The sequence below is a fragment of the Chiloscyllium plagiosum genome, chromosome 13, assembly GCF_004010195.1.
Source record: "Chiloscyllium plagiosum isolate BGI_BamShark_2017 chromosome 13, ASM401019v2, whole genome shotgun sequence".
In the NCBI taxonomy this organism is placed as follows: domain Eukaryota; kingdom Metazoa; phylum Chordata; class Chondrichthyes; order Orectolobiformes; family Hemiscylliidae; genus Chiloscyllium; species Chiloscyllium plagiosum.
Window position 1 is genome coordinate 28,592,005 of NC_057722.1, and position 23,170 is coordinate 28,615,174.

At 38.3% G+C, this 23,170-nt stretch overlaps 1 protein-coding gene across 4 annotated transcripts in view; it reads left to right on the plus strand.

The window, feature by feature from the left end:
• Positions 1-23,170, plus strand: part of mfsd1 (major facilitator superfamily domain containing 1) — a 57,738-nt gene that overhangs the window by 13,246 nt on the left and 21,322 nt on the right. For all 4 annotated transcript variants that reach the window (XM_043702125.1, XM_043702126.1, XM_043702127.1 and 1 more), the window contains 8 exons: positions 836-903; positions 3,270-3,378; positions 5,764-5,866; positions 9,028-9,126; positions 11,612-11,723; positions 18,113-18,169; positions 22,063-22,219; positions 22,788-22,885. In XM_043702125.1, the coding sequence (XP_043558060.1) occupies positions 836-903; positions 3,270-3,378; positions 5,764-5,866; positions 9,028-9,126; positions 11,612-11,723; positions 18,113-18,169; positions 22,063-22,219; positions 22,788-22,885 (803 nt within the window). The remainder of the gene's footprint in view (positions 1-835; positions 904-3,269; positions 3,379-5,763; positions 5,867-9,027; positions 9,127-11,611; positions 11,724-18,112; positions 18,170-22,062; positions 22,220-22,787; positions 22,886-23,170) is intronic.

Genomic DNA, 23,170 nt, shown 5'->3' on the forward strand with positions numbered 1-23,170 from the left:
CTGTGTGCCTGAAATTGTTCATAAAATGCTCAATGGTACTGGAAGTATTGCATTCCTGAGACTGACCACCTGTGTGAGATAATCAGATTGTTTTGATACTGGAATCTGTTTGTATATGCAAAATACAATTGTCAGTCTTGGATTTCAGCCAGCGTCCCATTTTACATTTCCTTCAGCTCTGTTATGCAGAAAAGAGCATTGAGCCTAGATTTCCTAGAGTTTTCTCCCATCATTTTAAATGACCCAACAGTGTAGACCTCAGAGCCTAAACATGTATTTGCAGCTTTCTCCTGCTCCTTGGATGCTGCCTGACCTGCTGCGCTTTTCCAGCAACACATTTTATCAGCATGTATTTGCAGCTATCCACATCTTGAAGCCAAAATGGCATAAAACCACCTCACTAGTGACACTCTTCATTGTTGTTTGCTTAATTGTAAGAAATTATGTGGGGATCTCTATTTTTTAGTACAGATGGAGGTTGTTTGCCAAAATGGCAAATTGGTACTTGTGTGTGTACCTGTAAAAGGAAATTTACCAATCTTTTGGATTCTTTAAATGCACACTTTGTCCTGAAGATTGTAATGTTTCTGATTTATCGTAATGTGCACATAATTGCTCTGATTTCCTGGGTGCCAGAATTTGAAACAAAATGACAAACAACTCAGTGCAGAGATCACCACCTACCTACTTTAGGAGGTATTTAGATTGATATTGAAAAGGTTGAGTATGTTGATAGTACTCTGTGGATTTTTGTCATCTTTTCCAATGTATAGAAACACATGCAGGAGAAGAAATACATATGGTCAGCAATTTAAATTTGTGTGTTATTTTTAAGGTTATCGTTGCTGCTGGAGCACTGTTGAATGCATTTTGGCTAATGGAGCTGGGGCGATTTGTCTTTGGGTGAGTTGATTGTTTTCTACAAATAAGTACTGCAAAACCAGTTAAATATACTTTAGCTTACATTGTCCACATTGGTTAGCAAATAACAAAACTTTCCATTGTATTTTGATGTTAGTATCAATCCACTTATTCAAAACTGGTATTAATATTAAACTAGTACAGATCAAGTTATCTCAAGTTGTCAATTAAGAGATCGTAAAGTAATGAAATGGCATTGTTGATATTTTGTTTCTTGAACATATGAAAGATCATAGCTATATAGTCCCAAGTCCTTACATTGAGCGATATTGGCCTGGATTTCCTCTGACCAGTCAGAGGATGGGAGTTGTGCATGGGAACCTGTGGAATTCCCATTGTAGGATAACCTAAAGTAATTGCCTGGCAATTGAATTTTCTGCCGATCCATTCCTCGGTGTCTGGGAACCTCTGGAAAGTCTTCATCTAAATGGGAAACTTTGGAGGGTTCCAATGAAATCAAGTATCAGCAAAGTTTAAATCATTTAATATAAAATTGACTCCATACTGCCTCTCACCCTCAGCTATACCATCCTCAGGTCATTAACACGTTCTCGACTCTGACATCCCTCTGGAACTGCATCATTTACATTGACACCTTGCACTCTACCTTTTACCTCACAGGCACCCTGCCTTCCTAGTAACTGAAATCTCACTTATACTTAAAGTTTGACAGCAGCTGTCAAGACCTTTAACTGTCAGAATATGGCAGCTGACTGCTGTGAAAAGAGAATGTAGTGTTCTTTCCAGTGACAGTTCTGTGTTACAAAAGAACTGTCAGAATGGAAGAATGGCTCTGCATTTCATTGCAAGCCTTGGTTGGAACCTCCTCTTGGAAACGCAGAGCTACTTTTCTTTTTCTTCAAAAAAACAAGATGCGTGGAATGGCAATCTGTATGTGAGATTACAGATCCTGGAAAATCTGGTCCATTATTTCTGATTAGCATCTGCAATACAACTGATTGGAACTGTAAGATTTCTGGATAAGGATGCACTGTATTCTATGAAGAACATAAATAAAACAGGAGTGTGACTAGGTCACACAGCACCGTGAGCCTGCTTGTCAGTTTCACTTTCTCACCCATATCTCTTGATGGCTCAAAGGTTTATTGATCTTACCTTAAATAAAATCAGCATCAGTGCATCCACAGATCTCTACAGAGAATTATACAGATGAAGTTTTCTCCTCATCTGGTCCAAAATGGCTGACCCCATATCTTGAGATTTGATCCCTTTTTTTTTTACTAGAAGTTGCTCTCAAATTGCAAACAATCATTGCATTTCCAAGCTATTTCTCTCAAGCTCTTGAACTTTTTGTCACCTCCCAAATGTGTGCCCATCTCCTGCAGTTCTGTTTGAACTTTTCCAATTATATTTCTGCCATGTCACAACTGCAAATGGGCTCGAAGCAAAGTTGCAAATGTCATTTTGTGACAATGACCATAGTACACTATTCCTCCTCCAACTTTCAACATTTTTTGTTCTCGCCATCCTCATTATATTTCCTCTACCAGGTGAGTGAATTTGTTGTTTCTTGGTTCAATTATTGCCTCTCAAAAGTAATCAGTGGTCTCTCTCTCTCTCTCACCATTACCAAGGTATTTTCCTTGTCCCCAATCCATTTCTCATCTACACACTAGTTTTGCTTATCATTTGTCATGATATCCGATTTCATATGTGTGCAGATGGCATACAATTATTGCTGTAGAATTTCTCTTCCTGCACCTCCACTGTGTCTTTGCTGTCAGCCTGATTGTCTGTCTGACATCCAGTTATGAGTGAAGTGTACTTTTTTTTAAAAGCATTGTCACTTCAAGGATCAAAATCCTTATCTTTGTCTCCAAACAGAATAATATTCCCCCATCATGAGTTTCAGCCTCCTTCCCTACCAGTATTTCAATCTGAGCTAGATTGTTCCATGCCCCTTCTCCCTTTTGACCCTGAATGGATTTTTCAATCATATGGCTTTCTGCTTGTCCCCAAGTGTCCACGGGAATGTGTATACACATAAAAAGTGCATCTTACAATTAAAGGTCCAAGTTAATAAGGTTAACTTCATAGCAAAGCTAATTTTAAAGTCTAAACTTAAAGTGAGTTCAAGTTTTGGGAGTGGGCTGGATCTTCTAAGAGCTACCAAATGAATGCAACTGACATTTAACAATTGGACACTGTTTAATTTAGAATATAGTATTTCATTTTTTTTACTTTTCCTAACTGATCTGAGATGGCTCTGTTACACAATGCCATTACTGACATGCCATCAAAAAGGCCCTCTGCTCAATATTATTTCATAATTGTGTGAAATTGATTTGTAATTGTAATGTAATCACATTTCATTTTTTCTTTTGCAGAATTGGCGGGGAATCACTTGCTGTTGCACAAAACACGTATGCAGTTAGCTGGTTTAAAGGCAAAGAGCTAAACCTTGTATTTGGGCTGCAACTAAGCATGGCCAGACTGGTATGAGTAGTGTATTTGAGATCCTGAGATAAATTTCAACTTTTGTTTTATCATTGTTCTATTAATCTTATTAAAATCTTGTGAAATAAGCAGCATTCCTATAGATCATCCTGCGCAAGTAAAAAAAGGCAGAAAGCTAACTTTTCCAAAAGTGTTTCTCGAGTTGGACTGCAGCAATATATTATGTTTACCTACCTTACGTTATTGGTGATACAAAAGTGAATTGCTGTGTAAAACAATTAACCAAACTACTTTAATGAAGGATACAAGTTTAACAAAGGGAGAATTAAATAAGGACGAGGAGGAAGAATGAGAAAATGGCAATACAGTATCCATTTACATTTTTTTTACTCCTGTTATGTTAAGAGAAATGTTTCTTTAACTGTGCTTCCCACTTGCAGTAGTTTAATCTAATTTTGGTGCATGTCTGCTGCCAACATTCTTGACTTCCTAAAAGTACTTCAGGAGATGTAACCCTACTGTTCTGAAGTAGTAATCATTAATAATAGTGTGGAGGCTAGTAAAATAGGGCAGTGACTCAGCCTGTAGAACTGCTGACTTAAAGTGCCAGAGACCCGGGTTTGATTCCACCCTTTGGTGAATATCTGTGTGGAGTTTGCACTTTCTCATGTCAGTGTGGGTTTCCTCTGGGTGTTCTGGTTTTCTCCCACAATCCAAAGATGTGCAGTTTAGGTGGATTGTTCATGGTAAATTGCCCATTGTGTCCAGGGATATGTAGGTTAGGTAGATTAACCATGGGGAAAGAAGGGTTATGCATCTCAAAGCATTTCAACAAAGTAACCCAGGCCTTAACTTTGATAGTGGTTTTAAGCAGGTCTATATTTGGATATTCCAGGAGTGATGCAGCTGGTCCAACCACTTAGTTTTAAATGTAGCAGAATATATTTACAAGATTACCTAATGAAACACAAACAAAAGAGAACAGATTATAGGGTAGGGTGTGGGGTTGACTGGGATGTTATTTGGAGGGTTGGTATGGACACGATGGGCCAAGTGGCCTGCTTCCACACTATAATTCTATGAAAAGAATAAGGACTGACACGTACCTGAACACAATGCACTTTGCAGGAAATGGATAGGCATGCTGAAAGAGAAAAGGTTGATGTTTTGAGTCCGTTCTGGTTCTTCTTTGGAAATTTTTGTTTCAGATTTTTAGCATCTGCACTACTTTGCTTTTATTCCTTCCTCTTTTCAGTGTATTTGGCTGGAGACTTATTCATTACTCTTCTGAATTAGCCTTGGTTTGACATCCTAACTTTTCCCCAGGCTGTACTTGCATTACTTCCTAATGGCTGTTTACATCAGTGAAGACTTCTTCCTGCATCACAGATACCAAATAGAACAGCTCTTCAAAAGAGCAAATGTAAACAAGTTTTTCTGGATAATTTTAAAAAAATCTATAATGTACTCTCTCACAATATCAAATTTGATAATTGCTGTGTGTAGAGTCTGTATCCAGATGTGGCTTCCTTCTCATGAAATTTGGGTGAAGGGATTAAAGAAAGAAAGAAAGAAAGAAAGAAAGAAAAATGCTGAAGTGCAATTGTTTTCCAGGGTTTTGGATTTGAACCAATGTTATTTGCTTGGATTTCATTATTTTTAATTAGCAAGTTCAAATAACAACTCAATCAATAATTTTTGTTATGTATCAGGCCAGACCCCCTCAAAGCATTTCCAATAAGTAGTCCAGACCCTAACTTTGCTAGTTGCTTTAAGCAGGTGTAAAGTGGATATTCCAGGATATCCCCATAAAACACCCCTTGGCAGAAAAAAAATCAAACGCAGGGTCTTAGAGGAGAGATGTCAGAGAGGGGGAGGATCAGCGTGGACTTGCTTCTTTGGATTCAACAGTTTCAAAATGACTGCCTGCTCAAACCAAACCAAACCAGAGAAAAGCTGAGCTGGGAAAACTGGCCACTCCCCTTTCATTGTACAAGTGTTTTGTTTTAAACTTGAAAGCCTTTTTCCTGAGGCAGTATCTGTTAGCTATACTGAAATTGACTCGAAAACCCTTCAAATCTCGACTTTTTGGAATCACTGCTTTTACAATCTCTCTGGAAGAAAAGCCAGGGACAGCATAACCTTGTTAAAGGAGCAGCGTCATCACACTTTGTAGTGCCGAATTTTATAAACTTCATTAATTCATGGCAGAAATGCAGTTTTTAAGAGAACCATAATTGGACATGTCATATAAACTGTCTAACTTCCTTTCTAAGAGAAAGAAGGATTTAAGGTAGTTGAGTCTATCTTTGGGGGTAACGTTTTGACAACTGTAAATTAAAGGAAAAATAAGCATGGCAAGCATGTGCTCAAAATATTTTTCATTGAAGTAGATCTGCAAAGTTTAACTACTCTTTTCTACAGGGTAGCACTGTGAACATGAACATTATGGGGTGGATCTATGGAAGAGCAATGAAGATGATGGGCTCTGTAGGTCACAGCACGCTTGGTATAAGTCTCATGATAGGTTTGTATTTTTATTTTAGTACTGTTATGAGACTTCATTTTTTTTGAAGGATTGTGAGAATTGTGTTTTTAGATTGTGTGGAAATACTTGTATTGTGATTTTAAAGGGAACAGTGAAAGGACATTGGGACTTTTTAAAAGAAATATATATCTGGGCAATCGCAGTTGCTTGGACTCATTTCTCAAAAATGACCTGTGTGTTTTATGACTGTTTTGTTTGACGAGGTCCCGTTGGCTTGTTTTATTTGGTTTTCAGCTGGAGAGAAAGGCTGTCCATCTCATCAGACTCTGTTCTGAAACATTTTCGCTATGTGTCCGGTGTGAAATGTTAGTGTTGTTGTTAAACGTGACCAGAAGATTTTTGGATAGGTTTCTTGGTTAACAATGGCATGCCTGAATATGAGAATGCAGGAGATTGGCATGAGGTAACTGAACTCATACAGGCACAATGGGGTGAATGGCCTCCTGTACTGTAAATCTGAGGTTCTGAGTACCTGACATGATGCCAGAGGCTGCTGTTCCCCAACTACATTTTCTGTATTTTCACTTGAAGTATTTTGTCAAGTGAGATTTGTGGTGCCTGGTCCACCATTGTTCAGAGGGACTATTTTCATGAGGAATTTCATTATTCACCCCATTGGTTATTCAGTCTCCTTGGCATTCTTCTCATGGAATCATGAGACTGGAGAGATGAAGTGCTCACCCTTGCTAGGGCATTCACAGCATTTAAACCACAGCAGCATACTACTTTGGATGCTACAAACTGCAGTGTGAGAATGTTATCACTGAATACCTCGCCAAGTAAGCAAAGTGCAGGGAAGGGAAGGAAAATCCTTTTTCCAACTGACTGCAGAAAGCAGCCATCAGGCGCAGCGAACCTGAACCTGGATTATGGCCTGTGCCAGTGTTGCATCCCATGTTAAAATGATCACCCATTAGTACAGGAAGCATCAGCTAATGTTTTGTGCTCTACAAGGGTGAATGTACTATCTTCTGTATATCACCTTGTTTTCAGGAGATTACCGCTTGTTGTAATGAGTCTGCTATTGCACACTCATCTCACCAAGACTCCAAATCATAAGCCTCACCATTGCATGCATCATTCCTACTTTATGGCTCTCTCCCATCTCATCTTCTGATGCTACTAACCTTCTCTGCCCCCTGCACTTTCTGCTCTAGGAACATCTCATCACCTCTCCTGTTCCTGTCACCACTAACTGCCCTTCCTTCCACTTTCCTCATCGCAGAAAATATTCTCAGCATCCTAGCTGACTACCTGTAATTGCTGACTGCTTACAGTTGACCAACACTCTAGTGGCTCATTCCCTGGGAGGTCAAAGTGCCTGACTGAGTATGGCTGACACCCTGGATTGGAGTTGCATGAACCCTTTGACTGCCTGTGATTGTATCCCTTGACACCACAATGGATCACTCCCCTTATGACTCAACATAATCTATACTCTAAGCATGTGCAATCTGTTTGCTGCAAAACCTGCAGGTGTGGCATTGATGTAGCCTGGTGGCGTAAAATGACAAGTCCATTGCCTTCATTGTTCATTGCTCCCAATAGCATGCCAGTGCCTCCTGTACTAAAAGCAATGTCCACACCTCATCAAGGAAGGAAAGTTCTTCCCTGGGTGTGTGGTGTCCTTTGTGTACCTGAACACCAGACCAACAGCCATCTGAGTGTTTTATACTTCAATACTGTATCCAGCACTGATAACTAGTAATTATTGACCAGTAATACTCCTCCAGAGTGAACCTTGGCAATGCAAAAGCTATTTTCCCTTTAACCTGGTATGTGTATACACACGTGTTATTTAGAGGGGGCAAGCATTTGTACTTTGTGCAAACTGTGTTATCTAGTTTTCAGTCATACTGAATAAATTAGTAATATTTTTAAAGAATCTTGGTTGGATCTACTTATTCTAAATCTGATATAGAGAAGGCATATAATGAACCATAATGCAAACTGGGAAAACAATTAGATTTTTGTGGCCTATGAAGTAGTGGTACTTGAAAGAGTGCAGGTCCCCCATTTTGATCATAATATAGCCAGCATGGCTACAACTGGAATTTATTTTGCCCACAGTTATTTTGTCTTTGCTACTTTGGCTTGGTTGTACTCAAATAATCAATTCCTGGAAGATCTACTTTGTCAAATTACTTTGATAAACAGACATAGAGTTTGAATTTATTTGGATATCAGAGGGTCAGTGAAGCTCAGTAAGTTTGACTGTGCCTAAGCATAGCAGTTTAGAAACTGAATATAGTCTTTAGCTTAAAGAAGAATTGCAGATAGGTGATTCCATTGACTCACAAGATCTTCATTTGTTTTTTATCAGTACAATTTTCCTTTTGTAAGATTAGCAAAGGTCAAGAAGGTTATTTTCCTCATCCTGTTTCCTTACATTTGCAATCTTGTTGGACAGCTTAATACTCTTAGTCTGATCATTACATCTATTTTTAAAATCAGATTTGATAAGGCAACAAATTTGGAGGTTTAGTGGCATTTTGATCTATGCTCAATAAACCATAAGTAGAAAATCTATTAGGTAAATTTTGTGCCTTTTTGCCTTTCAAAAGGGAACTACAGCAAGGTTTGAATTTTAGTACATTATTAACCTTTCAGGTATAGAACATTCTTCAGATATAGTGAATTGTTTCAAAATAGTGGCATGTTACGTGCCATCTCCTTCATTTACTTGTCTGTCAGCACTAGTTCCAACTCAAAAGGTGCGAATGCAAGCTCCATTCAGGATCTGTGTGAACCATTCAGGTGGATGGTCAGGAGGTGTTTCACTGCACCTTTAGACGATCTGATATTCAAATTAGACATTAGATAGTCTTTTTAATTTGTCAGCTCAAGTGAGTATTAAATATCCCATACCATTAGTTGTAGAGGACATGCTCTCCAGTACTCGTCAATATATTTTTCATGTGCAATAAACATTTCGAACCTTCATGATAGTATCAGCCATTTTGTGCATGGTAAAGTTCCTTAAATGAGAGAGAGGATTAATCATATTTGATTAGTTAGAAGTTCAATTTAATTCATTTCTCAGACTTTTCAGTCCATTTATGTTTTTATATTTGTTCCTGTTTCCTATTGGTGTATGGTTTTATATTCTTAATCAGTGCTTTCAACTTTTCTCCATACAGCTGCGGCTACATGTGTATTTTCCTTGTTGTGTGCGTTTGCCATTGCTTACTTAGACAAAAGAGCTAAGAGGATTTTAAAGAAAGACCAAGGAAAAACAGGTTGGTTCAAAGGTGTTATTTCTTCCTGTCGGAAAAATACACTGAAATTGACATCAGAACGTAATTAAAAGTCAACAATAGCAATGATAGTGAAATATAATTCATTAGATTAGATTCCCAACAGTATGGAAACAGGCCATTTGTCCCAACGAGTCCATGCTGACCCACTGAAGAGTAATCCACCCAGACACATTTCCCTCTGACTAATGCACCTAACACTATGGGCAATTTAGGACAGCCAATTCACCCAACCTACACATTGTTGGACCTTATACTTTACAGCTATCAATGATATTCTAATTTTGATCAAGTAATCGTGTTACTATTGTTGTGTTAACTGTTTAATAACTGAAAAGCTGCTCATTTTAAATATTCAAAATCCGCAGTTGAACTTGATAGTGCCCCCTTATTAACCAGAACGGAGATATCTGAGCATTTACAGTTGTAGACAACCAATCTAAACATATTCCCAATGTTTCTTTGGGGATAAATTGATAAAGCAGTATTCAGACAATGCTTTGCACTTTGACCCAACACTTAGTTCTGTGTGAATAAAATATCATTCTTCTGTAGAATACTACTGCTGTTTTTCGAGTGCTGGCATCACGTTCAAGAGAATTAGATCCATAATGTAACTTAGCTTTTTGTGGCCTGCAGGAACTGCTCATTAGTAGATTTTTCCTTTTTTATTGGAATTTTTACAGGGAAGAAAAGGTTGGAAGTTTCTTTTGAAGTTGAAGTCTAATCTCAGATTCTATCTTCCAGTTCCAGTTAGTAGGTGTATGCAATAGAATTTGCAATATCGAAATACTTGACCAACGCTTTTAGCATGATCTTTTAGCATGCTTATCCCACAGTGTATGTTTATTTAAATTTTGCGTGAATAAAAGTGCTCAGTTTTTTTGCATATTGTAATTTGGATTTCTATCTGTACTGTTTTTGTAAACAGTTTTTAAAAAAAAATCACTTATGGGTTGCACAAAGTTTAAAAATTACACAACACCAGGTTATAGTCCAACAGGTTTATTTGGAAGCACTAGCTTTCGGAGCCCTGCTCCTACTTCAGGCCCTAAGACACAGAATTTCTAGCAAATGTTTACAGTTTGATGTAACTGAAATTATATATTGGGAAAAAAAAACCTGGATTGGTTAAGTCATTCATCTTTTAGAATGAACATGTTGGTTTCAGACTTACATAGGTAAATTGCAGAACTTTTTTAAAACTTACATTCTCAAGTGAACTTTAACAATTAGTATCTTGTCTGCATTTAAGATAATGCACTTGAGGTGTGAGCTGCCCTATGTGAGACTGTCTGTGCTATAATTGTCAGACTGATTCTAGTCTTAAACAGATTTACAGGATCTTACATGGATTCGTGCAGTTTTTGAGCAAAATAAAATGTAGTTCTGCTAGTACAAATTCACCGCACACACTTATACCTGCATGCGTGCATGTGGGTGTGTTTGTGTTGGGGGGGGTGTTATGAGTGCTTGTGTGTGTGTAAAGGGGTATAAGTTTGTGAGTGGGGGGGGGGGGGGGGGGCGTGAGAGAGTGTGGCAAGTTGTGTGAGCGTATGAGAGGGGGTCTATCGGAGTGTGTGTGTGTGTGTGTGTGTGTAAGAATGTCTGTGTATAGTGCAATGGGGTCACCTGTAGTGTGACATGAACTCAAAGTCCTGGTTCCATTGCCTTCTGAGGCTGGATTCCAAAGCCACATAACCTAGAGTGAAAAAATGTCATTTCTGCCTTTTAAAAAGTCAGTCCCTAATTCTAAAATGAAGCTAGTTCTAGACTTGCCCACAAGGCGAAGCATCCTTTACACGTCTTTTAAAGACCAGTCAGAACCTCCGACTCCAATCATGTCATCCCTCACTTCTTAAAACTCCAGTGAAAGCAAGCCCAGTCGACAATTTATCCCCATAAGAAAACCCACTTAGTCCAGGTATCAGTCCAGTAAACCTTTGCTGAACTGTCTCTAATGCATTTACATTGTCTCTTAATTCACATGTCTACCACATGTGAAACTCTAGCTCCTAACCTGCAAGGCGTTTGCCCTTCAGCAGCTACAACTCTGCTTTGAGGTCCTCTTCCTTCTGCCTGCAATGAAATGTCAAGCAACAGGATCCCACCTGCTGGCCACCCAGCCATTCAATTACACTTGCTTAGATTGAATTCCACAGGGTTGACCAGACTGGGTCCCAGTGTCTATTCAAATATGCCATCCCAGCTGCCTAACTGCACTGAGGTATCTGCTATCCACTGAAATATATGGAACAAACTGGTACTCGGTTAAGACACAACACCATCAAATGATTAATCTTGTAACAATATGAAGATAGGCTTGAAAAATTGCTCTTTCAGCAATCTTGTCAAATAGTCTGTAGCATGATAACTTTAAGGTGATGTGCAATCAGTTAACAGGACTGTTTTAAAATTGACATAGTAAATTACTTTATAACATCAGATTTTTCAAAAATCTTTCCAGGTGATGTTGTGAAACTAAAAGATGTGAAAGATTTCCCTTTATCCCTCTGGCTGATATTCATCATCTGTGTTTGTTATTATGTGGCCATTTTCCCATTTATCGGACTTGGGAAGTGAGTATATGGTTATTCTTCACCCTAAACTGTAATCCATGCCACTTTGTATTTATAGGCTTTGCAGCAATTGGATTAATTTGGTATTGTTAATTGATGGCGTTATGCAGATAAAGTGCACATAACGCAGCCTGTTATACATTGATATGTGTGGTAAATCCATTATAAACCTTTAACTAAGCTTGAGAACACACTTGAAAGACACAAATGAGCATATGAATTAAGAACAGAGGTCATTCTGCCCCTCAAGTCTGCTCCACCTTTCAGTAAGATCATGACTGATCTGTGTTTTGAATTCCATATGCTCCCATTAACCTTTGATTCCTTTTCCAACAAGGATCTATATATGTCTTTTTATTAACAAACATTGCCTTCTGAAGCTGGATTCCAAAGCTACATAACCCAGAGTGAAAGAAATGTCATCTGTCTTAAAAGGTCACTCCCTAATTTTAAAATGAAGTGCCCAGTTCTAGACTTGCCCACTGGGCAGAAGGGTCTGTTTCCATGCTGTACATCTCTGACTCTAAAAGGAATCATCCTTGCACATCTTTTAAAGACCATTCAGGATGTCAGAGTCATAGTGATGTCCAGCATGGAAACAGACCCCTCGGTCCAACCCGTCCATGCTGACCAGATAGCCCAACACAATCTAGTCCCACCTGCCAGCAACTGGCCCATATCCCTCCAAACACTTCCTATTTATCTACCCATCCAAATGCCTTTTAAATGTTGCAATTGTACTAGCCTCCACCACATCCTCCGGCAACTCATCCATACACGTACCACCCTCTGCGTGAAAAAGTTGCCTCTTAGATCCCTTTTATATCTTTCTCCTCTCACCCTAAACCTATGCCCTCTAGTTCTGGACTCCCCCACCCCAGGAAAAAGACTTTGTCTATTTATTCTATCCATGCCCCTCAATATTCCAACAGTGGCCTAACCAATGTCCAGTACAGCTGCAACATGACCTTCCAACTCCTGTACTCAATACTCTGACAAATGAACAAAAGCATACCAGACGCCGCCTTCACTATCCTATCTACCTGCGACTCCACTTTCAAGGAGCTATGAACCTGCACTCCAAGATCTCTTTGTTCAGCAACACTCCCCAGGACCTTACCATTATATGTTTCAGTCCTGCTAAGATTTGCTTTCCCAAAATGCAGCACCTCACATTTATCTGAATTAAACTCCCATCTGCCACATCTCGGCCCATTGGCCCATCTGATCAAGATCCAGTTGTAATCTGAGATAACCCTCTTTGCTGTCCACTCCTTCAATTTTGGTATCATCTGCAAACTTACAAACTGTGCCTCTTATGCTCACATCCAAATCATTTTTGTAAATGACAAAAAAGTAGAGGACCCAGCACCGATCCTTGAAGCACTCCACTGGTCACAGCTCTCCAGTCTGAAAAACAACCCTCCACTACCACCCTCTGTCTTCTACCTTTGAGCCAGTTCTGTATCCAAATGGCTAGTTCTCCCTTTATTCTGAGATCTAACCTTTCTAACCAGTCTCCCATGGGGAGTCTTGTCAAATGCAGTACTGAAGTCCATATAGATCACATCAACTGCTGTGCCCTCATCAGTCGTCTTTGTTACAACTTCTTCAAAAAACTCAATCAAGTTTGTGAGACATGATTTCCCACACACAAAGCCATATTGACTATCCCTAATCAGTCTTTGCCTTTCCAAATACATGTACATCCTGTCCCTCAGGATTCTCTCCAACTACTTGCCCATCACCAACATCAGGCTCACCGGTCTATAGTTCCCTGGCTTGTCCTTACCACCTCTCTTAAACAGTGGCACCACGTTAGCCAGCCTCCGGTCTTCCGGCGCCTTGCGTGTGACTATAGATGATACGAATATCTCAGCAATAGGCCCAGCAATCACTTCCTTAGCTTCCCACAAAGTTCTAGGGTATACCTGATCAGGTCCTGGGATTTATCCACCTTTCCCCATTTCAAGATCTCCAGCACTTCCTCCTCTGTAACATGGACATTTTGCAAGTTGTCACCATCTATTTCGCTACTTCCTATATCTTTCATATTCTTTTCCACAGTAAATTTCATCCCGCACTGCTTAAAACTCCAGTGAAATCAAGCCCAGTCAACAATTTATCACACAAAACCCACTTAGTCTAGGTATCAGCCCAGTGAACCTCTGCTGAACTATCTTTAATGCATTTACATGGTCTCTCAAAGAGACCAAGAACTCATACAGTGGCATCATGTCTTATTATACAATACAGTACAATACTTGAGGGTTGTGTAAAGACTTGTAGCTTGGTTGCCAGTTGCAGTTGTTGTGGGCATGTTCGCCAACCTGGCAAGTTGGTTTGCATACGTTTCGTCCCCTTTCTAGCTGACATTTTTAATACGGTGGAGCCTCCTGTGAAGTGCTGCTGTACTGATTGATGAATGAAAGAATGCTGGTTTTGCGAAGAGACCAAGTGATCATTTTCTAATGTAAGCGAAAGCTATCACAACAGTAGTTTTCTGTTGTACAAGCATAAAGATCGACATTAAGTGTAAAGATCCCTTCAACTGTGTCTCGTTGTAATGGCCAGGAAGAGGAGAGCCCAAAATTTCAACTGCCAAAGCCAACCCCAGCACAAGAAAGATTGATCATTTTAGATAGAAGGGCATCATTGCTGGAACGGAGCACATTGTGGTATGTACACCCACATGTTTCAGCTCAGATATTTTGAGTGTATTGGTGAGATAGTGGGGGCAACAGGATGTCTGAGTCTCGTGAATATTGGAAGTACTGTATATCTCCTGATCCAGTGAGCTTTAAAGATTGTGAAAGCCACAAGACACTGACTAAAAAGGATATTGAATTAGTCAAAGCAGTGAAAGCCAAATAAAATGGGAAATAAAATTAGATTGCAAGGAGAAAGAAAAGAGGTAAAGGAAAAATAAAAATTTACTTTAATATCTAAGAATTTACCTCTGGAAAAAGTTGTCAAGTTAAAATACCTCACTTTTGAAGCAGAGATTGATTGTTGCTGTATTAACAATGATCACATTATTTAAAAACGAACTTGTGCTGTTATTTATTTGGTCAGTTCAATGGACAACTAAAGTGACTGTTTAAAGATAGGGGCTCAGATGACATTAAGTTTCAGAATTGACATTGGTGTGGAACTCATTGTGTTTGCATTCACAATTTTATTTAGAATCATAAAGTTGAGGATGTGAAATTGAAATCTGATTCTCTTTGCAATGAGTTGTACCACCAAGTCTGTCTTCAGCATAAAAGGGGTGATACTTAGTTCTGTTGTGCAGTTGACAGAGCAGAACAGAATTGGATTGTTTGAAAGTCAGGCCAGAAGAGTGCAGCTGCTGAAGTGTAGAAATCTGATTATTGAAGCTGTAAAATGCTTTTAAATTGAAGGATAACCTGAAAAGCAAGAGCCTTCAGCAATGTATATTTAGTCATTCATTGTGAAGGTTTGAGTGCCTTACTCCAATGCAGATTTAGAAATCAGAGGCAAAAAGTGTGTTGCTGGACAAGCACAACCAGTCAAGCAGCATTCAAGGTGCAGGGAAGTCGACGTTTCGAGCATAAGCTCTCCATCAGAAATGCTGAAGAGCCTATGCTCAAAACGTCAACTCTCCTACTCCTTGGATGCTGCCTGACCGGCTGTGCTTTTCCAGCGACACACTTCTTTTTAATTCTTAGCTCCAGCATCTGCAGTCCTCACTTTCTCTCAGATTGAGAAATCAGTTCTGAAATGAGAGAACCTTGCAAATCAAGGAAAGGACATGAAAGATCAACCATTACACTATTAAAAACAGTGATCGCAATTTAATCAGAATGTAAAAAAGTTCTGGATGACTTGATAAAGATATTATTGTATCTATATGCTGGAATGTCAGTGATAGCTAGATCATTGCAGGAGTAGCAAAGATTAGTTAACCTAATTGCAACATATAAAAAGATGCTTTAACTTGACCATAGGTTTTCCAACAGTAATTTTAGTAGAAACCAGTGACATGCCTAGCTTTCTTTCAGAATTTGGATGTCCAAGTATTGACTAAATAAATGAGGATACAAAGTTCAGGATTTAAATCAAAAGTACTTTACCGTGACCAAAATCAAAGTATGTGAATCCGAATAACAAAATTCATATTTTAAATGGTCAGTTGCATTAAGGATATTAAAAATGCTATGAACTGTGACTTATAATCCAAGCCAACTATTCCACACTTGCTTTGCATGCCCATTTGGCTTAATGCCCCCAAAACTTAATACAGATGTTTATACTTTAAAAAATTGGAAAATGCACCAAATACTGCTTCAAGGATTCATATAAAAGGTGATTTTCTTTGTCCTTCCATTTAGTTGAGGCAACTTTTTATCTTTATATCTTCTCTAAATCATCCATATTTGTAAACTTCCATTCAAGACCTTAATTGTAACTATCTTTGGTCAAAACTCTACTGGTTCTCATGTTTCCTCTTCTCCCTGTCCTTCCCCCCAATTTGCCTCTTTCCCCCTGATCGGGCCTATCGGTCAAGTCTGGTCAGCCCCGCCTGGAGGCCCAGCCCTCCCAATGTATCTTTCTCGTTGTCTCAAGCTTTCAACTGAACTCCGTCTGAGAAGGAAATTTTCTCCTCTGCAGTCTGTTTGGCCGAACAGACTGTTTTAACAGAAATGCTCCCAGAAAGCTAAATACCCTATAATTAACATGCAGATCTTGTATCCTCTATTGTTTGTTTCCCAGACAGTATGGTCACATAATTTATTGGAAGCAAACTGTTTTTTTTAAAACTTGGAATCATCACTCAATAGTCTTAGTTGAAGAAATTCTCAAATCATGAGCTCCTCAGGCTGTACTAAGGGGTGGTAGATTACTGTTGTGAAGTTGGTATGTGTAAAACTGTAAAATGGGGAAAGCATTGTGTGGTCCCTTTAAAAAATGGTGCTTAAAGTTAAAATGGATATTGAACAGCAGTCTTAAAGTACAGGTGCACAGAGAGAGCCCAACTTGAAACATTTTGTATTGAACAGTGAAGCAGCGTTTTTACTGAGACGACAAGTCTTTCGAAGTTTAGCCAATCAATTTAAACCAAGCACTTAGCTGCCAAAAAACTATTAAATTTATATCTGATGGTTTTGACAACCTAGGACCAAACCTCCTCTTTCTAATATTAGCAAAAACTATTGAGGCTTGCCGCCTAATGGCAAGACTGACAGTTTGGTGTCACTACTCAATGCCATGCCATTGTGACTTTCATGACCAGTGCTTGTTTGTTCTCATTATCTTAACCATATTTCCATACATGAGTAGAAATAGCAATGTGAAGTAATTTTTAACTTTGTCCATAACAAGACAGTATTTCATATGAATATTTTGTTTGCTGATGCCATTTGTTCATTAAATGTCAGTTGGTTTATTTAGGAAAAATTTTAAACTAAGCAAAATGCAATATTTTATTGTAGTTACAAGCTAATGTTTGCTCACAACTGAGGAAATTCATTCCAATTCCATGGAATAGAAAGTATACACTTGGACCACCTGCTAGTTTTTGTGTTGTTAAAGGTAATGGTTTAAAAAAACCTCCTGTTTGTTTTTAAATCATATTTTAATGTTGGATTATCCTGACAGTGTCTCTGTTCCAAGCTACTGATAATACTCATTAGAGTGGTATGCAATGTTATCATTGTGTTCTAACTGAACATGGTTTGCCCAGGGCATTATTCTATATTTGAAGAGTGTTTGATCTATATGATATTTGTCAATAATTGTATTGATTTTAAACTACGTGTAACTTTATTGTTTTATAAAGCTTCTCTGGACTGAGCATTTGCTCTGGTCCATAAACTGAACACAGATTTACTGGGGTGGCTCAGTGGTTGGCGCTTCTGCCTCACAGCCAGAGACTTGGGTTCAATTCCAGCCTCAGTCTGTCTGTGTAGAGTTTGCACATTCTCCCTGTGTCTGCATAGGTTTCCTCCCACAGCCCAGAGATGTTAAGTTAAGTGGATTGACTATGCTAAATTGCCCGTAGTGTCTAGGGATGTGTCAGCTAGGTGGATTAGCCAATTGAAATACAGGGTTACAGGGACAGGGCAGGAAGGATGCGTCTGGGTGGGATGCAATCTGCAGGATTGGTGTGCGCTGAATGGCCTGGTACCACACTGTAGTGATTCTATACTGTTATTGACCAAATTTATCGAATTTGTTTGACATATCTTCCCACTTTGTTCCCTTCCTATCACCCATCCCAAAGAAAAAATTGGAACTCTGCATGAAATTGTTTACCATCTGGTATAAAACTAAAAGTTAAATATTAGAATTCATTTGTGTGTCGACAATTTGTCTACTGTTCTTGAGCCAAATGTTTGACCAAGTTGTTCTCTTTACTCATACAGGGTGTTCTTCATAGAAAAATTCAAATTTTCTCTGAAACAAGCCAGTTTAATCAACAGGTAACTAAATCTAGCAGCTGAACCTGATTTCCTTGTCTTTAAAAGCTTATTCTAAAGATAGTGAAAGCTCATGGTGTGTAAAGCACTGAAATAAAAGTTGTCTGTTTTTTAAAAAATCAGAAGTCAATAATTGTAAAAATATGTCTTGCTGTTTATTAGAATGGATTTTTCAGCATATTATTGTCTTAGCAAGGAGTGTTTGCTTTCCCATAAACATTACACGCAAATCAAGATTTTCCTTTCAAAAAATAGTTACTTTTACAACTGGAAGCTGGAGGAAGTTTATATTGGAGCTCCCTAGTTGCCCTTCCTTTCCCAGATTTGAATTTTGGATCTAGATTTTGGCACGCAGAGAATAATTTGAATTTGCAGGTGATATAAAACTTGGCAGTTTTGAAATTCCTGTTTTCAGTTAACAAAAAGGTAGGTAAGTTGGTGGAGTGGGTAGATAGGTGAATGAAGAAGGTTAATATAGAGAAGTTTGAGGTGATCCATTTTGGTAGAAGGAACATAGAGACACAGTATAAAACAATGCTGTTGTAAAGAATGTGCAGGAATAGAAGGACCTGGCTGTATCTGTGCATACATCACTAAAGGTGGCATAATATGTATGGGACGAGCTTCATAAACCATACAATACAAGAACAGGGCGGTAATTGCTGAACCTGTTTGAGATGTTAATTAGACTTCAGAGAGCGAGAGAGAGGCTTCAGATGGAGTATGGTGTACTCAGTTACACAGTTTAGGAAAGCTGGGCATGCAATGGAGAGAATGCAGAAAATGTTTGAGAAGGGTTCCAGGAATGAAAAATATAAATTTTGGAAATAAATTTGAGAAGTTGGGGCTATGTTCCTTGAAGAGGAGAAAGCGAAGTGAAAATTTTAATGTTTTCAAAATCACAAGTATACTGGCCAAAGTAGACAGTAAGAAAATATCTCTGCTTATAAAGGATCCAGAGAGAGCAGGGATTTAAAGTGACTTGAAAAATTTCATGTCGCTTGAGAAAAAAAGATTTTTCAGTGAGTGGTTTGGTTGGGAATGCACTGTTTATTGGAGGCAGGTTTAATGAAGGCATACAGGAGGGCAATAGATGATTGCTTAAATGGAAATAATGTGCAGGGTTATGGGGAAAGGATAGGGGAATGGCAATATATCACAGTACTAATTTGGGGAGCAGGTGATGCTATGTTGTGTCATTTATAACACTTGAGATTGTGAATATATTCGGTAACCCATGTAATAGGAGGCACAGAAGATGAGGGCTAATTTTGGAAATATGCTTTTAAGGAACCTGGAAACCAAGATCCTCTGTTTAATTTCCTAATTTTTCTTAAATCCTACCCAAAACATCTATGATCCAGCTATCACATTCATGATATTTGAGACATTCTGTACACTTTCTGTTGCTAATTGAATACAAAATTGGCTTTGTGGTAGGAGATACAGGGAGATGATGGGGGGTTATTTTGTGGACTGGAGGCCTATGATCTGCAGTGTTCCACAGGGATTGGTAATAGGTCCACTTCTTCTGTTTCTCATCTAGATCATTTAAATAAATTACGATGTAGGAGGCATGGTTAGCAAATTTTTGCACATGACTAAAATTGCTGGTATAGTGGACAATGAAGAAGATAGTCTAAGATTACAAAGAGATCTTGGTCAATTTGATCAATTGGCTGAGTGGCAGTCTCTAATTTGGATAAATTTGAGGTATTACAATTAACGGTAGGGTCCTGGGGTTTCAGATATTTAATTATTTGAAATTTGCATCACAGGTAGACAGTGGTTTAGGGTGTTTAGCGTGCTTGCCTTCATTGCTCAGACACTTGAGTATTGGAGTTAGTGTGTTTTTGTTGAGGTTGTTCAGGACATTTGAGAGGCAGTCCTCGGTGCAGTTCTGTCATCCTGCTAAGAAGGATACTATTAAACTGGGCAAGGTTCAGAAAAGATTTACCATGCTGTTGCCAGGAATAGAGGGTTTGAGTTATAAAAATACCACTGGAATGTAGGGGGTTGAGAGGTGACCTCACAAGTATGTAAAATCATGAGGGGGTTGGATAAGGTGAAAAGCAACAGTCTTTTTCCTAAGGTGTGGTGTTCAAAACTATATTATTAAGGTGCAAGTAGAAAGATTTAAAAAGGACATGAGGGGCAGCTTCTTTTACATAGTTCATTTCACACACTACCGTTCTCTACCAGGTGAAGTGGTGGATGCAGATGGTTATGATCTTTTTAAAAAAAAAAAAATTTGGATAAATACATAATAGGAAAGGTTTGGAGTCAAACATAGGTAGGTGGGGCTAATTTATTATGGAAACATGGTAACCATGGACGAGTTAGACTGAAGGATGTATTTCCATACTGTACGACTCTGGCTCTGTGTATCATGTACAGTTTCTTTGCTTGAGATTTACCAGTTCTGGGAATTTTGGTGGATGAAGTAAAATGAATACATTTTGGATTTGTTCTGTGTGGATCACAATGGTTGTTTAGATGTGTTTGGATCGTTGTTAATGTTATTCTGAAACTTCACCCTTGAAAGCATATGAATACTTTGATGAAAAAAGCTGCTTTGGTTTATTCTGCCTTTGAGTAAATGTTTGGCTGCTCTTGTATGTTCTGTTTCTGTTTGGGAACAACACAGGCAATTATGAGGGAAGCAGATATCCTATTGCTCTGCAAAGGATGCATTAATTTTTGATAATTCTGCCACCAAACACTATTTTAAGTTGCTACCTTCTGAAACAATTTGTTTAAAGAGTTTTGTCAGCATTTGAATAGATTCATGATGATTGGTATCTAATGAGGTTATATGCTATACATCTGGACTGCTTTTCAAGCTGCAGGGATTTGGTAGGATATGTTCAGAACTAACCTTTGGAGATACTTGCAAATCAGAAATACTGTTTGGTTAGAAATGAGGTTTGGCAAGATTCTTGCTTTAAATTTGGGTGAAATGGCGGACTGAAGGGAGTTTTGTGACCTATTCTGAATTCCGTCCACCAACATGTCTGAGTGGCTTGGTTATTGAATATTCTGGGTTCCAGGTTGTTTTATTGGGAATAAAGGGCAAGATTACACCTGTAAGAGAATAGTCTGAGCAGCTGTTTGTCTTTACATTTTAATCTCCAAGTCTCAGGGAACTGTTGGGCTTGACATGATTTGTAAATGGATATACTTTAATCTATCTAGCTAATTTCAGGACAAAATCAAGTTGAGGGTCTATTGGTTAGATCAATTTGTATTTCTACCTCGACACAAGACTCATACCATTCACATTACAACAGAACAGGTCTTCGAGAAGGGAGAAATCCACGAAAAGCAATTGTAAGATTTGGTTATAGGTTTTCCTAAAAAAAAAATGAGTGTCCATCTGTAACATACTGAGAGCATGCACAGAGAGAGAGAGAGGCACCATGTTTGTGGTTCAACTCAGAACAGGTGGAAGCTTGATTTGATTTCAAATACCCTTCTTTGTGTAAACCTAAAACAACATTGGAGGATTTATGTAGCTTTGGCAAGAGGGGGGGGGGATCATCAAGGTAATACTCAACATTAAAGACAATTTGGGTGTTGAAATTATCTGACTGGAAAAAACAAAGCAGGCCCTTGCGCTAAGAATTACTATGGACTGATATGAGGTGAACATGTGCAAAAGGCATAAATTGAAGAATAGACCTGGAGATTTTTGGTTGCATTAAAATATTAATGTTGCTTGTAGCTTGTTCAGTAACAATATTAAAACTTGAAATCTTGTGCAATTTCTTGAATATGGTCACTCAGAATTGAGATTTATTTTTCAGTCACCCCAGGAATCATGACAGCTTGGACTGACAAAACATTTGAATGCTAATGATATTGAATATTCGTCTCATAGTTGTTTTTCTTTCCAGCATTGTGTATATTATCTCTGCTCCAGTTTCACCAGTATTGGGATTTCTGGTGGATAAAGTAGGAAAGAATGTATTTTGGGTTATGTCTGCTGTGCTAATCACATTGGCTGCACATATGATGTTGGCATTCACCTTCTGGAATCCTTGGATTGCTATGGTAATAAAACTTTAAATAGATTGAGAAGAAGTGTAATAAACTGCTATCAATTATGACTTCAACTATCATTCAGCAAGAGCTGTTTAATTGACTGTTTAATTCATTTTGCATTAAAATCAAAGTTAGTGAAATGAGTGGTTTATTTCATCACTCTGAACTGGAATCCAATTCAATTTTGAGATGTATTGGTCCAGTTTCTACACAATTCCCTTTTGCATCAAGTTCAATGTAAATGTTTTTTTTAAAAGGACTTCGCCTTCCTGCACTTGTCCATGAAATCTTTTGGAATTGCTTTGATACTTGAAGGCTCTAAAGCTTTGATTAGAATTATAGAATTAGTGTGTTGAAATTGGGAAGCTACTGCTTTCCGAGTAAAATTAAGACTTTAAACCTTGAAATTTTTGTTTATCTTTTAACGTAAATTTATTGTATTTTTCTCCATTGATTTATGCTTCACTTGTTTTCTTACCTAATGGTGATTTCCTTGCCTTTTTAAAATAGTGGCCTCAAAATGAATAAAGATTTTGTGTTAAAGAGGATATTTTAATATAAACATTTTATATTTCAGTGTCTGTTGGGAGTATCTTACTCTTTACTTGCCTGTGCATTGTGGCCTATGGTGGCCTTTGTTGTTCCTGAACACCAGCTGGGCACAGCTTATGGCTTGTAAGTAATAGTGCTTCAAAATTACTTGAATGTGATTGCAGATTTTGTATGATTACTGCAAGATGGCACCATACGTTTTGGTTACTGTGGAAGGAAGGAAAATAGTGTAGTGTCCATGATGTTTGGAAAAATGTTATGTGGTCTAGTTGGTAATGCACTCTACCTTCAAATGAAGAGTTGTGGCTTCTTCATTGATAAAATGAACCTTTCCTTGTTTTCCATATAATTGTGATGCATGGGGAACTGTCAGGTTGGAGCAGGGTATAAAGTGAAATGTGGCTGGCA